We start from the raw sequence: 14,315 nt of genomic DNA, 5'->3' as shown, positions 1-14,315 counted from the left end.
GTACTACTCCCCCCACACCCCCCCCGGATTTTCCTCAAAACAGAATGTTCTACACCTTCCTCAAGCTTCTATACCCTCTTGAGGGCAGGGACTGTGACAGATGGCAGGTTGTCTTTATTGAGATGCCTGGTCCTATCCCAGGCACTGTGCTAGTCTCTGTGATATCTCATTTAATCCTCCCAATAAAGTGTCATTATTCTCACCGGACCAATAAGGAAATTGAGAGTCAGAGTAATACCACTGGTTCTGGGTCACAGAGTGGGTAGGACAGCTAGGGCTTCCTCTCAGGTCACCTGCAGCATCTTGCAGAAGGCCGAGAAAGCAGGTGTTTATCACCTGTTTGCTGGATGATCGGTAAGCCACTGAATGCACGAGTGAGTGCCCACATCGCAGGAATCAGCTCCAATCCTACCTTCCGTGGCGCTAACGGGGCTGAAGGGCCCATGCTCGGTAACGTTAACTTTTATCACCATTACTTCCTGCCTGTGTCACATTTGCAGTACGAGCTGTCTGATTCCAGGGTGGGATGAATGCAGAAGTGGCGAGTGCTCTGTCACTGGAGTCAGAAGCAGGCCCTGGATGACCTTTGGGGTGCAGCGCAGGAGGTCTGAGTATCAGCAGCCAAGAAAGGCCTCTGCCACCCCAGTCGATGACCTGGGAATCACGGTCGTTAACCCGTCTACCTTGGGAGGGCCTGAGGGTTGAGTTGAAACACATTCCTCTGGTACCCACAACCCACCCGCACCCTAAGTCCATGCCGGTCCGTGGGTTTTGCATCTGTCTTATGCAAACTGTAAAGAGCTATTATTTTTTTCATTCCTCATTTGGCCTGACCCACGAGCAACCTCCCGAGGGCATATACCCATATGCTGAGCCCGAGGAATGTCCTCCCCGGCGATGGGACCAGGAATTCCTTTGAGGCCAAGTGCTCCCTGCTCCCTCCCCTTTCACTGCATCATCGTGCAAGACAGGAGGGCACACCTGGAGCAGGTCGGGTCAGCGCTGGGGGGCTTCCGGAGATCCGGCGGCGGCCCGCGGGGCAGGGGGCAAGAGGGCGTGGTGCAGGGAAGAGGGGTGGGAGAAGTGGGGCGCGAACGCTGAGTTCCCGCACTTGGGCCCAGTGTCCCCTACCAGTCGCCCACGTCCTCCACCGCAGGGAAGGGAGGGAGTGACACCCAGGGCACCTCCCGTTCTTTCAGATGCCCCACCAGCCCCCTCTCTTTCTTCGGCTCGGTCCGGGTCCGGGGCGCCTCTCGGCGTCTCCCCGGTCTCCCTTTCTTCGATGTGCTCTTTGTCTCAGTCTCTCCTGCAGTCCCGGCGTCCCCTGCCCCCAGCCCCGCCCGCCTGCCCGCGGCCCGGGGGGGCGGGGCTCTGTCCGGGGGCGGGGCCTGGCGGGGCGGGGCGGGGCGGGGCGAGGCCGGGCTGGAGCTGAGGCTGCCCCCAGACGACGCGGCGGGAGCGGGATCGCGATCAGAGTGGAGGCCGCAGCGAGGGCGACAGGAGCGGCGGGAGCAGGGCGGGCCGGGCTCCATGGCGCCTGCGGCGTCAGCTTGAGCAGCGCGGGCACCGGCGGGCGGCGGCCGGATCGGGCCGTGGCTCTTCTTCACGATGGGGGACGTGCTGTCCACACACCTGGACGACGCCCGGCGCCAGCACATCGCAGGTGAGTCTCTCGCCGCGCAGCGCGCTCCGGGGGTCCAACCGGGATCCCTCTGGACCACGCCCCCGCCACGGCCCGCCATTCTCGCTGGGACAGGGGACTCGGAGAGTCAGCCCCAGGGTTGGGCGGGAATTGTTGGGGACCCAGTCCGTCGTCCAAGCTCGTTTCCTCCACGTCTGGGCACCCCTTCCCAACCTATTCTGAGCTCACCCTTCCCCCTCCCGAGGGGACTTGACCCCCCCCTCTTCCTCTGATGGAACCCCCCTCTAAGCCGGTCCTGTCCGAGCCCCCAACACACTACCCCATCGAGCTGTGGGAGGGGGTCGCAGCCTCCCCACCGCCTCGGGTATCCGCTCCCGGAAGCTTTCCAGGCCCACTCGGCCGGCTTGTCCCGACCTTCTTCCCTAACTGCCCCAGTCCCCAGCTCGCCCTGGGCCCGGGCCCAGCCCCAGTACACGTGGCTGAGACTTCCAGGGACGAGCCCATCAATGCCTGGGACTGAGCCTGGGGAGTGGGGCTCGGGGCAGATGGGGTGCACGGGGGGGGGGGGGTCAGAACCCCTGTCCTTTGGCTCAGACTTAGCAGGGTGCTCCCTAAGGAAACCTGGTGACTGCAGCAGACTCCTGGATTTCTCCTCCCCCAGCCCTAGAGAATGTGGAGAGGGTGAGATTCTCAGGCTGCCTGGGAAACTCAGTTCTGTGGCTCACCTCTCTTTCCTGGGTGGGGCTGCGCAGGTGGAACCCCAGCGTCTGTTTCCCAGCTGTGAGATCTTGGACGAGCCCCTTAATGTCCTGGCAGCTCGGCTTTCTCCTCTTTGAAATGGGGTGAATGATTTCTTCCTTATTTATGAGTTATTGAGAGACGTAAGTGAGCTAATTTACGTAGCTTGCTTAGCACACGGCCTGGCATAGAGGCAGCACCAATGCACAGGTGGCTGGTCCCTGTGGGGTACAGGGCAGCCTGTGGAAAGGAGACCATTCCTCTCGACTGTATGTGCCCCTCCCTGTCCAGTGTGCCAGAGCATTGTGTGTGCTTACACTGATCTTGATGTGCCCTGCAGTCCTGCAGAGAGTTTCAACAGCTGTGTTCTGCTTGCTAGCGCCCCTTGAGAACAGGGACCAGGTGGCTCTTACCTCCACGTGCCAGCCCTTCTGGGCACAAAGAAGGTGCTGGGGAAGACTTGTCCAGAAACTGTGGTTACGAGCCCATGGCCTAGGCTCCCCTTTGTACCAGAGGCTGGGGCTGGGCCAGGGATGAGGGTGATGTAGAAATGAGTCAGACACTCTCCAGCCTTGGACCAGCAGGGGGTTAAGTCCTGGAACTCTTGCTTGTGGGACAAGGACTGTGGGAGGAGGAAGGCAAGGGCGGAGTCTTCCTGTCCCCTCCCTGTCGGTGGCAGCCTCCTGGGGCTCTGTAACAGTCCGTCCATTCACGACCTCCTGTTGGGGCCCCTCACCCAGCTTGGGTGGGGTGTGCTTCACGTTCTTCAGTGGGGTTTTTCCTTTCCCCACACCCAGTCTGGCTCTCCCCCTCCTCCCACCTCCTGGACCGAGAACTACCAGCAGCCCCCACCATTTATTTACAGGGGAGGAGGCTGAGACCACAAAAGGTGAAGTGTCCTCTTCTGGACAGGGTTGGATTTGTTTTGTGGATACCAGGCTGGGGGGAAGAGGGTTGTGCTCACTCAGAGCCTGCTGGCCTCCCTCTTCTCAACACTTCAGTGCTATTAATAACCCCCTTCAAATACCTTGAATTCCTGGTCCAAGCTCACCTGAGGGGGCTCCTGAAGTGTGGGGGTGGCAGATTGGAAGGGAAGGAAGCCCACAAGCCTCCAGGCCCCTCCCAAGGAAGTGAGCTGCCTTAGAAATCTCTGCTGGAGGGGAATGAGGGCGTGCCTTCGCCACCTCCAGTGATCCTGCACCTCCTCACCCCACCCGAGGAGCAGTGGGCACTTCCATGCCAGGTGATCAAAATTCCAGCACCCTCCCTACCGGGGCCTGGTTCTTTGCCCAGGAAACCTGGGGCTGCCCCTGTAGAAACGTCAGGGTTGAGAACACCTCTTCCCACAGTGCCCTGGGCGCTGAGGCCTATTAGGGTTCTGCGGCCTGGCTGGCCCGCCCTCGAGCAGGTGAGCAGGTGAGTGCCAGCCGGCAAGTCCTGGCAGGGGTCAGGCGCGCTCCTGCCCACAGTGCTGTTTTGCTGTTTTGCTGTCAGGGTGCCTTTTATCCTGGGATTTCAAAGCCTCTGGCACGCAGGGGCTTGTTCTCACACCAGGGCCCCAGAGGGGCTGATGGCAGGATGATTTCCTCCTGCTTTCGTGGGGCAATTGGCTTGGAGGAAAGAGCGGGGCCTGGGAGCTGGGAGGCCTGTGTAACCTCGGGCAGCCACTTGTTCTATTTGGGCCTCAGTTTCCCTAGTTGAGAACCGAAGGGGTGTGCTACCTGAGACTGAAGTCCCTTCCAGCTCTGAGTGCCGAACGATCCCAAATTTTTCCCACAAATCTCCGGACTTGAGCCAGCTCAGGGTCCTCATAATGACACCCCAGTGTGTTAGCTGGTGGGACCCTGGGCCAACATATTTACCCCAATTTTCTAATCTGTAAAATGGGAATAATAGTCTCTTCCTATGAGGTACTATTGCAAGGATTTAATAAGGTAAGAAAGGTAAGAAACTCTGCTCAGTGCTTGGCGCATAGTAAGTGCTCAGCAAACAATTGCTGTTATAGCGATTGTCATTTACTCTCTGTTTTTGATTCTCTGGTGGGCAAGGAGAGCGGCCAGGTGTTTGGGGTTTGAAGAGGGCAGTTGTTGCTGTGGCTTAGGTCCCATTTCTCTGAGGGTTGTGCAGTCCCTAGGGTCAAGGTCCCTGGATTCAAGAATCCTCTGGGTTTTCAGAAACCTCAGAGACGGGGTTCCTTCCGTGTTGGCCCATGTGTGAGATGGATGTGGGGTATCTGGAGTGGGAGGGCAGTGATAGGGGGACCCTACAAGGAACTAGGATGTGGAGAGGTGGGGTTAGGCCCAGAGGACAGGCTAGGACAAGAGAATGGAAGAGTCTGGGTGGCCCGTGTCGGAGCTCTATGAGGAATTTTTTGCATATGGTCTGAGCCACGTAAACCAAAATGGGGCAGGTGAGGGAGTGAGCTCACTGTTGCTCAAGATGTGCAAGTTGGGGCTGGGTAATGTGCCTTTGGCAAGAATCCTGACATTGCCTGGAGGGGCCCTTCTGCCTCTAGGACAGCCTGGAAGGATTCAGCCATTGCTCCAGAAATTCTATTAGCCAGGATGACATTATGGGGGCTGAGGAACCCCCTTACACACATCCTACCCTAAAGTTTATTACCTGAGAGGGCCGGTGAGGGAGTCTGCCCATACCTGTGTTTCTCCCTCCCGCCAGGCCCGTACCTTTGCCCTCGCTAATTCTTTTTCAGAATAGCAGCTGTATTGAAACATAATTCACCTGCCACACAATTCACCCACTGAAAGTGTATACAAGTCAGTCTTTTTGTATATTCACAGAGTTGTGCAAGCATCACCACAATCAAGTTTAAAACATTCTCATCACCACCGGAGGAAACCCTCTACCCATTTAGGAGTCACGTCCATTCCCCCCAATCCTCCCCAACTCCCGGCCACCGCTGCGAACGTCGTCTGGTTGCAGAGGCGTTGCGCACACACGTGGGAGTGTCAGGGAGAAAACCGAAAGCTCCCTCCATCTCCCCTCCCTTTAATTCCACTTCCAGAAGCAATCACTCAAGTTTGGCCTGTCACTGTTCCCAAACGGACAGCTCTGTGTACACATGTAGGTAGCGCTGCTTGTAAAAAGAGGTCCGATGATACGTTTCTGTGGTTTGACTTTTGTGGACATCTCTCCATGTCAGAACATATGTTTCTGGCTCATTCTTCTGTCGGTGGGTCTCTGTGTGTGTGTGGCTTCGTTTATTTTCCCAGTCCCCTGTTACGGGGCGTTTGGGTTGCTTCCAGCGTTTGGCTAGTAATCACCACACTGCCTGAACCACTTTGCACATATCCCGTGCCTGGTTCCAGTAGTCCAGAGGCCTCAGGATGGAACCCCTGGGTCCAGTTTTGATGTACTGATGCACACATAGCCTCTGAAAAGTCTGTAAACATTTTGTAAAGATTCTATATTTATTTTTAGAGAGAGGAGAAGGGAGGGAGAAAAAGAAGGAGAGAAGCATCAATGTGCGAGAGACACATTGACCAGTTCTCGCATGCTGCCAACTGGGGACCTGGCCCGAAACCCAGGCCTGTGCCCTGACCAGGAATCGAACTAGCAGCCCTTTGGTTTGTGGGCTGATGCCCAGCCCACTGGGTCACACCAGTCAGGGCAAGGCTGTCAACATTTGACACCCCTTTCTGTGGGTGCATACCCAATATGGGTATCTTGTTTATTTATTGAGCAAAACAATGAATGCCTTTTTCTAAATTAATTTTAAAAACCTACCTCTCCACATTTGGGAAATGGCTGTAGGTCCCAGGAGTGAAGGGACGGAGGTGTCTGCTTTCGGCCACCCCCTACCCAGGTAAGTTGTTGCCTGCACTTTGCAGAGAGACCAGGCTGGCCGGAAGCAGTGCCCGGCTCCACATGGGCTGCTGCTCTGAGCCAAGGTCTGGGTCAGTCCCTGGGGTGAAGCGTCTGGGGATTCTGCTCCGCTCCTGTGTCTCTTACATAATGTGCTTTTGTTGCTGTTGACCCTGCCCTCCCCCTCTGTCCAGCCTCCACGCTGTCCCTTCTCACTGCTGAGGCCTCCAGCCTAGCCTGCGAGGGCTGCCTTCTGCCTCACGCCCCCTCCCCCGCCACCCTGCCCACTTCACCCCTCCATTCTTCCCATACACCCTGCCAAAGAGACCTTTCTAAACCCAAACTGGGCCACAGCTCTCCCTCCCTGCCTTCGAGGAGCGAAGTTTAGAAAAGAGTAGGAATTGCTCGCCTGCGAAAACCACTGTATTGTATAGTGGGCTTTCCCTTCTGTGTTTATTGTTATACATGGCTGAGACCACGGCTCATTTTGTGTCTTGCTTCGTCCACTAAATGATTTATAGTTCACTGGAACCTCCCAAAGGCTGCATCTTGTGCCGCCCCCCACCTCCCCCAGGCCATCCATACAGAAAGGCCATTTTCTTAGCACTTCCCCTGATGTTGGACCTTGCTCCACTTCACCGTGACCAGACAGTTGGTTTTCGTGAGCAAACTGAGTCACAGTGTTTGTTTCCCTTTCTGCTCTGTTCAGCTTTCCTGCTGAGGACAGACTCATCCTCTGGCCCTGCTCTCCTCTGGTAGCTTACACCAATCTGGGCATTTCAAGGGGGGAGGGAGCCTTCCTGAGAGCCCCCGACACCTCTGAGCATCTTTCCATGCGGGAGTGGGCTTAAAGGGGCTGCCTGTGAGCTGGGGACATGGACTGATGACGTTGGCCTTTGAGTGTAAGTGACGGCTTACTCTGGCCGCTTCCTCAGCCCATACCTCCAGGGACTCCACTGAGGTGTCGTTTCCTGCCTGAGGATGGTGGTTGATGGAGTAGGGAGGGGCTGTGTCAGGTTTGAACAGTACCTTAAGATTAGGCATCCTGCTCTGGCTGGTGTGGCTCTGGATTGAGTGCTGGCCTGTGAACCGAAAGGTCGCTGGTTTGATTCCCAGTCAGGGCACATGCCTGGGTTGTGGGCCAAGTCCCAGTTGGGGGCGTGGGAGAGGCAACCAATTGATATATCTCTCACAGATCAATGTTTCTCTCCCTCTCTTTCTCCCTCCCTTCCTCTCTCTGATTAAAATCTTAAAAAATAAAAATAAAAAAAGATTAGTCATCCTTTAATTGAGCACTTACTATGTGCCAGGCCTTCCTTTGCCTGTATACCTCATTGAATCCTCACTCTGCACTCTGCACTCCAGTAGAGCAAGTCAGTGCCAGGCCCAGGCCCAGACTGGAAGTCCGAGGTCTTAGCTGTTAAAACCATGCTCCACCCGTGACTTGTGACATGACATTTCCTGGTGCCCAGATTAGGCAGGGGGGCTATGAGGAAAAGAACCCCCCTTCCGCCAAAGGAAGAAGGTGCTGGGGGGAGGGGACCTGGGGAGCAGTTGAGTGGGAACAGACCAGTGTGTGTCAGAGGCTCCTGAAGGTTGCACAAATCTGTCCCTCCCGCCATTACTCATCCTGAGACTCAAGTCCCTCACTGGGCGGCCCTGTTCTGCCTCACGTCGCCCCCTCCTCCTCCACAGGCAAAGCTCGTGACTCACTTTGCCCTGGGCCTCCAGCAGCATCACCCTGCGGGTCGCACAAATTCCTGAGCTGCTTTTCCCTTCCCCTGCCCCACCCCCTCCACTTCCCCGCCTGGGGAGGAAGGGTTTTCTGTAGCGGGTGAGGGGCAGGTCTAAGGAATGGTGAAGTCAGACGCCTAGTCTACAGCCTTGAGGGAGGGACAGAGCCGAGCCCCCTCCTGGTGGAATTTTAGGCCCTGAGTCAGGGAGACTGCAATCTTCTGATCTCGCAGATTTTAAAACTGGAAGAGCAGGAAGTGCCTACCTCTCCTAGGTGACTGGTTCCACCCGCTGGGAACCTTCCAGGGTTGGAGATACACTCCCCCTGGCCCACTGCCTGGTGACACAGTGGACGGTGAGTTAGAAGGAGCAGGGAGTGTGGAGGTTCAGGGCAGGGCCCTGCAGTCAGACTGCTTGGGTTCAAGACCCAGCTCTGCCACAGGGTGGGCTGGTGTTTTGGGACAAGTTGGTCACCTTTTCTGAGCCTCAGCATCCCCTGTGAAAGTGGATGATAGTGAGGATCAAGATTGCCAGGTCCCCAGTTGCAGGCACATGAGAGGCAACCACACATTGATGTTTCTCTCCCTCTCTATCTCCCTCTTTTCGCCTCTCTCTAAAAAATAAATAAATAAAATCTTAAAAAAAAAAAAGAGTGCCAGCCCCTGGATGGGGCAGGCAGCACAGCGCAGGGCTGGTGAGTGGTGAGAAAGGACAATGGCAGCTGTTCTGATTGGCACTTCATTGAAGGAGATGTGCCAGGTCTGTCCAGATCTCGGGCACCCCCAGCCCCCTTCCGTGTGCCCCGGAAGTTAATGCACCCCAGGTTGAGGAGCACCTGCGGCCATCAGCAGGTACCGGGAGGATGATACAACAGGGGTCGTGGTTACACAGCACAGTTAGTCATTCAATATTGTCCACACTGTGCCCGCCATTGGGTGGGGCACACAGACAGACAGGTAGAAACATACCCCTTTTCCTTTCCTGGCAATGTGCCCAGAGCTAGACTTTGGGGGTTCTTGAGTCTGGTCCTGTCAACCATTTGCTGTGTGACTGGGCCAATGGCTGTGCCTCTCTATGCCATTTCTCCACATCTGTGACCCGTTCTCTGCCTCTGAGAACCCTTTCTGCAGGGACACCAGGTGCCTTCCAGAGGCAGGACTGGGTGGGTTTGTGTGTGAGAAGTTGAGGTGGAGGGTCCCTGTCTGCCTGCCTGTGAGACCCCATAGGGGTGTGATGAGCTCTTGTGCTTTTATTCATTCAGTCAATAGTTATTAAGCCCCTGTGTGTGCCAGGCGCTGTGCTGGGCACCAGAGACGTGCTGATATGCAAACTCCTACATGGCTCTTGCCTTTCTCCGAGGGGCAGACCTTCTGCAGGAAAGTGTGAGGGGGGCCTGGCGTAGTGGGTGAGGGAGAAAGAGCCACGTTGACTGGCCTCGGAGAGGAGGGGGTTTTTTCCTGAGGGTCCTGGGGAGGCCTCAGAGGCGTTCTTAGGCAGAAGTGGCACAGGCTGTGCATGACGGAGGATGAGAACAGGACCCAGTGGTGAGACGAGGGCCTGGGCCAGTGTGGACGGGGGTGGGGCACAGTCAGGGGACAGTGTGTGGAGAAGGGAGAACAACCTGGCCTCCGTGTCGGTGAATTGTAAAGTTGGGGAGATCTGGGGTCTGTTCTTCTTGGCCCTGTTGTGTTGATGGATCCCTAGGTTGTTTTATCAAGGCAGCCAGTGGTAACCTCTGCTCCCATTCCTTCTAGGACAGGAGGCTCATTCCCTTCCTAGGCAACTCTGAGTACGAGAACCTTCTCCCCTGCAGGGGCAGAGTGGGCAGTGGGCTAGGCCTGGATTCTGAGCACCTAGTTCTGAGATCTTATCTAAACTCTCCTGTTATTTGACAGGTCCCTGACCTGCTAGGTTGTTGTGAGGGATCAGTGAGACGATGTGGGCAGAGCTCTTTGCGTTTAAGATAGCGTTGGCTCCCAGTATCATTAGCTAGTACTGTTGTGCGTAGTCCGGAGTAGGACTGGCCAAGGGAGTCCCTCCTCTCAGGGAGATCAAAGTGCAGGGCCTGGGCCAGGGCACTGCGTGCAGGGTCCACGTGCGGGGGCGGGGGCTCCAGGTGGTAACTGGGGGCAGAGGAAGAATGGATTGTGGTTTACGAGGTGTGAACCCCACGTTCCCACCCGCACATCTGTGGCCAAGCCGGCCGCAGCTGCTGCCCATCTTCTTCCCACGCCCCACGCAGAACAGAGCTGTTTGGGTCTGGCCAAATGTGTTAAGCCAGAATCTTCTAGAAGAGGAGTCCCTTGGGCAGGAAAGTACTCATGCCCTTGTGCTCTGTTCAACATTTAATCCATCCCACCTTCCAGGAGCCATTTATGGGTGCAGGCTGGAGGCAAACGGGCCCAGGGCGGGTGAGTGCAGGCAAGCACTTCTTCCTCTGGGCCTCCCTTTCCCTTTCCATGGGACGGGCACTCGGACAATCTCCAGTGCCCTTGTAGCCGTGACCTGCTGGGGGCCCGTGGATCTCGGGCTATACTGAAGGCAAAGTGCTGGAGCCCAGCACATGTTTATGGCACGATGCCATCTTGCTGTGAAAGGAAGAGCTGTTTTGTGCCAGTCCTGAGGGTCTGAGGAGGGTGATGGGGATGGCGCCTCAGGGCCTAAGTGATGAAGCAGAGGCTTGAGCTCGTGAGACCCGCACCAGCCAGGAAGCTCCATCAAGCTGGATGCGATGTGGTTTGTGTTCCAAAGACAGCGGATCTTGATGTTTTTACAAAGTGCACGTGGGCTTTAAACACATGGTCAGCCCAACTCAAGAGGCAGCGTATCTGGCCTTGACTGGGAGGCGGCTGGCTTCCGCCACCGAGGGGCCCCTCTCCCTGTGCCTGCCCCTGTCTTTGGACCGTCGGCTGTTGGTAAAATCCGAAGGTGATCCCTGCCTCTGGGGTGTGTGAAGAGTCCAGGAGGCAGTTGTTCTGGGCACATGGGAAGGTGCTCAATGAGTGGCCATTCCGTTTTCGTGAGAGTTCTGCCAGGGCCTTAAGGGGTTATGGGACATCCAGGGAGGGGGGGAGCTCACAGTTGCACTTCTGTTTCACGTTTTGTTTTTGCTTTTTTGTGTGCTTTTTTGGAATGTTCGGAGGTACGGGGAGGGAGGAAAGTGAACAGAGCCTAAGGTTAGGGGAGCTGTGAGCCGGCGTGGAAGGCTTGCTGGGGTCTTCTCCGGCCACCGCTCCCCCTTGCTGCGTTTGAATTTGTCTGGTGGGCGGCAGCGGCTTTTCTTTTTCTGGCTCAGACCCTTCTTCCTCGTAGCCGCCTCTCATTCCTTCCGCTGTGTCATTACTGAGTCAACTGAGGCTCGGAAAGGGGAGGGGACACACCCAGGGTCTCAGAGGCGGTAGAAGGCGCTGGAACTCAGGGCCCTGACCCCAGCACGAAGCTGCTTCCGCTCCCGGGTCCCCTCTGCCCTCCTGGACGGCCGCAGACGGCCCAGGCGGACGGGGCCGGAGTGAGCGGCGGGGCTGCGGAGGTTGTAATTTGGAGAACTGAGTAAACAAACAAGGCCTCCCTGAGAGGGAGAGGGGAGCGGCCCTGGGCTGGCCCCACAGATGGGCCTGTGTCTGAGCAGACAGCACAGGCCTGTCCCCGCTGCAGACGCTGAGGTGTTATGGAAGATTTTGAAAAGCCAAAGCGACAGTCCCCTCGCACCCCGACTCCCACACCCAGAGTGCTTCCAGGAACAGGGCAGGGGGAGAGGGGCTCCCTTCTCAGTGACCTGAGGGACTCGGCCTGCTCCTGGGAGACCGAACCTCCCTTCCAGGCCAGGCGGGCACGGCCGCCCAGCTCAGCTTTCCTGTTTCCTAGCGGAGGTTGTGGCAGGGTCTGAGGGGACCTGCTCTGGGACCGGCTGCACGGCCTGGGGGCTGGGCTGCTTGTCTGGTTGGGAGCCCCCAGACAGGGCCAGCAGACTTCCTGTGTGATTAGGGGCAGAGCCCCTTCACTCCCCTCCCTTCCTCTCCCCCCTGTCCTCTTCCTGAGTCCCCTGTGTGACTTCTGAGAGTCTGGCTTTGTGAATGGGAGCTCTGTCTAGCCTCCACTCGGGGCCTCAGTTTCCCCCTGGCTCAAAGAGGGGTTGGATAGAAGACTCTGGAAAGCCCTCTGGGTGAAGCTCCAGAGCCCAAAAGTCCCTGCGGGACCGGTGGACGGGCCCCCGCAGCCAGGAGCCCTCTTTCCTGGGCCACACCCGCACGGGCTGAGCCAGGGTCCCTCCTCTGGGCTCCTCCTTGCAGGTTGTGGTTCTAATTCTTCTTTATGATACAACGCCATGAGGGCCGGGTCAGTGGGCTCCCCCGAGGTGTACAGTGTGGCCTCAAGGGTCAGAGCTTGCTCCAGCCGCTACTAGCCAGGTGCCCCTGGGGCTGTTCTCTGGTCGGACTCCTCAGTTTCATGGGCTGCAAAATGGGAATGGTGGTAATACTTCCCTGGGTGGTAAAGTTTAAATTACAGGGTGTGTGTTTACAAATCACACTTATGCATGCTTAGCACAGCGGGGACACAATGCTCAATAATCAATAGCTGTAATTAGTACTTACTAGTTTAAATGGTTTTAATTCCTTAGCAGTGAAAGAATGAATACATGCTGGGAGGGTTACATTCCGGCAGCACGTAGGGACCCCGAGGCTACTTGGCTGAAAGGTCTGGTGGTTGCAGAGTGGGGTTAGGGGTGTAGAGGGGTGGCCGGGGCAGATGCAGGCAGGTGCAGAGCCCTGGCTGGCTCCGACTTCCCCTCTTCCTTCTGGAAGGAGTGGTTTGGGCCCCACTGTGCCCGGGACCACAGGCCGCACTGGGCTTCCTTCCCCCTGGCCATATTCCTCTCAGTCTGACTCATTGGCTTTGCCCTTTGTTCTTGTCCTTGAGCCTGGGGAGACTGCCCATCCTGGGCAGGGGCCGAGGGATTGGCTGTTGGTCAGGTGACCCTCCTCCTGGTTGCAGGCTCCTCTGCAGCTCCAGGTGACAGGCCTGCAGGACAGAGCCCCTGGTGTGACAGGCAGGGGACAGGACGCCTGGGGCCTGGTGCCCCTGCTGACTCGCTGTGTGTGTTTGACACTCCAGTCCAGCTTGCTCAGGCCCTGTCTGTGCAGAGCTCAAGGAGAGAGGCCGTGAACAATAGTTACCAGCCCATCACTAGTTGAATAATTATCACAGGCAGAGGCGGATTAAGGTCGGTTGAGGCCCCGGGCACAGAAGAAAATATTGGGCCCCTTAAAAAAAAGAGAGAGACACAGAAAATAAAAATACATGTTAACCATATTTTTAAATAAATAAAAAATTGCACATATGAAACCAAACTTGGTGTCGTTAGAAAAAAGTATAAAGTTGGGGTTTTGCGGGGCCCTTCAGAAGTCGGGGCCCAGGGCGTGCGTCTGGTGCGCCTGCCGTTAAATCCGCCTCTGATTGTAGGGCAAATCGTGGTGATGCAATGAACACCCTCCCAGAGAGTTCGTACTTGTGGCCCGTTTGCCAGGCTTGTGCGGAGCCCCGTCTGTGGGACTGTCACAGCGATGCCTGTTATTTGCCCTCCTGTCACAGATAAGGGGGCAGGTTCCTGGCGGCCCAGGGACCCGTCCGGGGTCCTCTGAGAGGGTGGGAGAGCAAGCCCGGTGCTTTCTCTCTTGGTAACTCAGATCCTTGTCAGGTAAAAGACCTGTCTGGGAGGAGCTGTGACGAAGGTGGGAGGCTGGGGTCCCGCTGGCCACACACAGGACCTGGGGTCTCCTGGGTGTTAGGATGACGAACACAGCCTCTGCAGGTGCAAAAGGGAACTGCTGGCCTGGGGGACTGGGTTTGGAGTCCCCTAAATCCTTCCTTAATCCTTCCTTTGTGCTTCCCGAGACAGAAATGTGGGGTCCAGGGGCCTCTGACACCAAAGCGCTGGGTCCTTCGGAAGGCTGGGCAGGAAGGAAATGGCTGTCCGAGGGGGCTGGTGCTCCCTAGCCCCACCACTGGAAGGAGCCACCCCAGAAAGGTGGCTCAAAGCCCCTGTGAAACCTGCTCCGCCCTTCCACACTGGCAGTGTATGTCACAGCATTGGTTAAATGGGGGGCGGGGGGGTGGGACGTCAACAACTAGGTCATGTTCAATGGCATGATATGTAGCCAATAAGGTGAAGATGTAGTCCTGTTAGCCTGCAAGTGTATATGTCTGTACAGGTGCAGAAAAGAAATACGGAAGGAAATGCATCGAAATATTAACAGAGACTTTTTTAGGGGTGGTGAGATAATGGATTATTTATTTATTTATCTTCATTCTTGTCTGGTTTCTTTTCCATGGTAAATATATTAAAATTTAAAAAATAGTCCTATTGATCATATTTTAGGGA

General features: G+C 56.4%; 1 protein-coding gene across 2 annotated transcripts in view; it reads left to right on the top strand.

Moving 5' to 3' along the window:
* Nucleotides 1-1,449: 1,449 nt before the first annotated feature.
* The window catches only part of NIBAN2 (niban apoptosis regulator 2), a 47,095-nt gene continuing 34,229 nt past the window's right edge, over nt 1,450-14,315 (top strand). The window contains exon 1 of one of the 2 annotated variants that reach the window (XM_090274756.1): nt 1,450-1,663. In XM_090274756.1, the coding sequence (XP_090130882.1) occupies nt 1,609-1,663 (55 nt within the window). In that variant the 5' untranslated portion in view covers nt 1,450-1,608. The remainder of the gene's footprint in view (nt 1,664-14,315) is intronic. The other variant, XM_090274757.1, reaches the window with a different exon arrangement.

This window comes from Furipterus horrens, unplaced genomic scaffold (assembly GCF_987537825.1).
Source record: "Furipterus horrens unplaced genomic scaffold, mFurHor1.1.pri manual_scaffold_4, whole genome shotgun sequence".
Taxonomy (NCBI): Eukaryota; Metazoa; Chordata; class Mammalia; order Chiroptera; family Furipteridae; genus Furipterus; species Furipterus horrens.
Note: the sequence above shows the minus strand (reverse complement) of the source record. Positions and strands in the feature narration are given on the sequence as shown.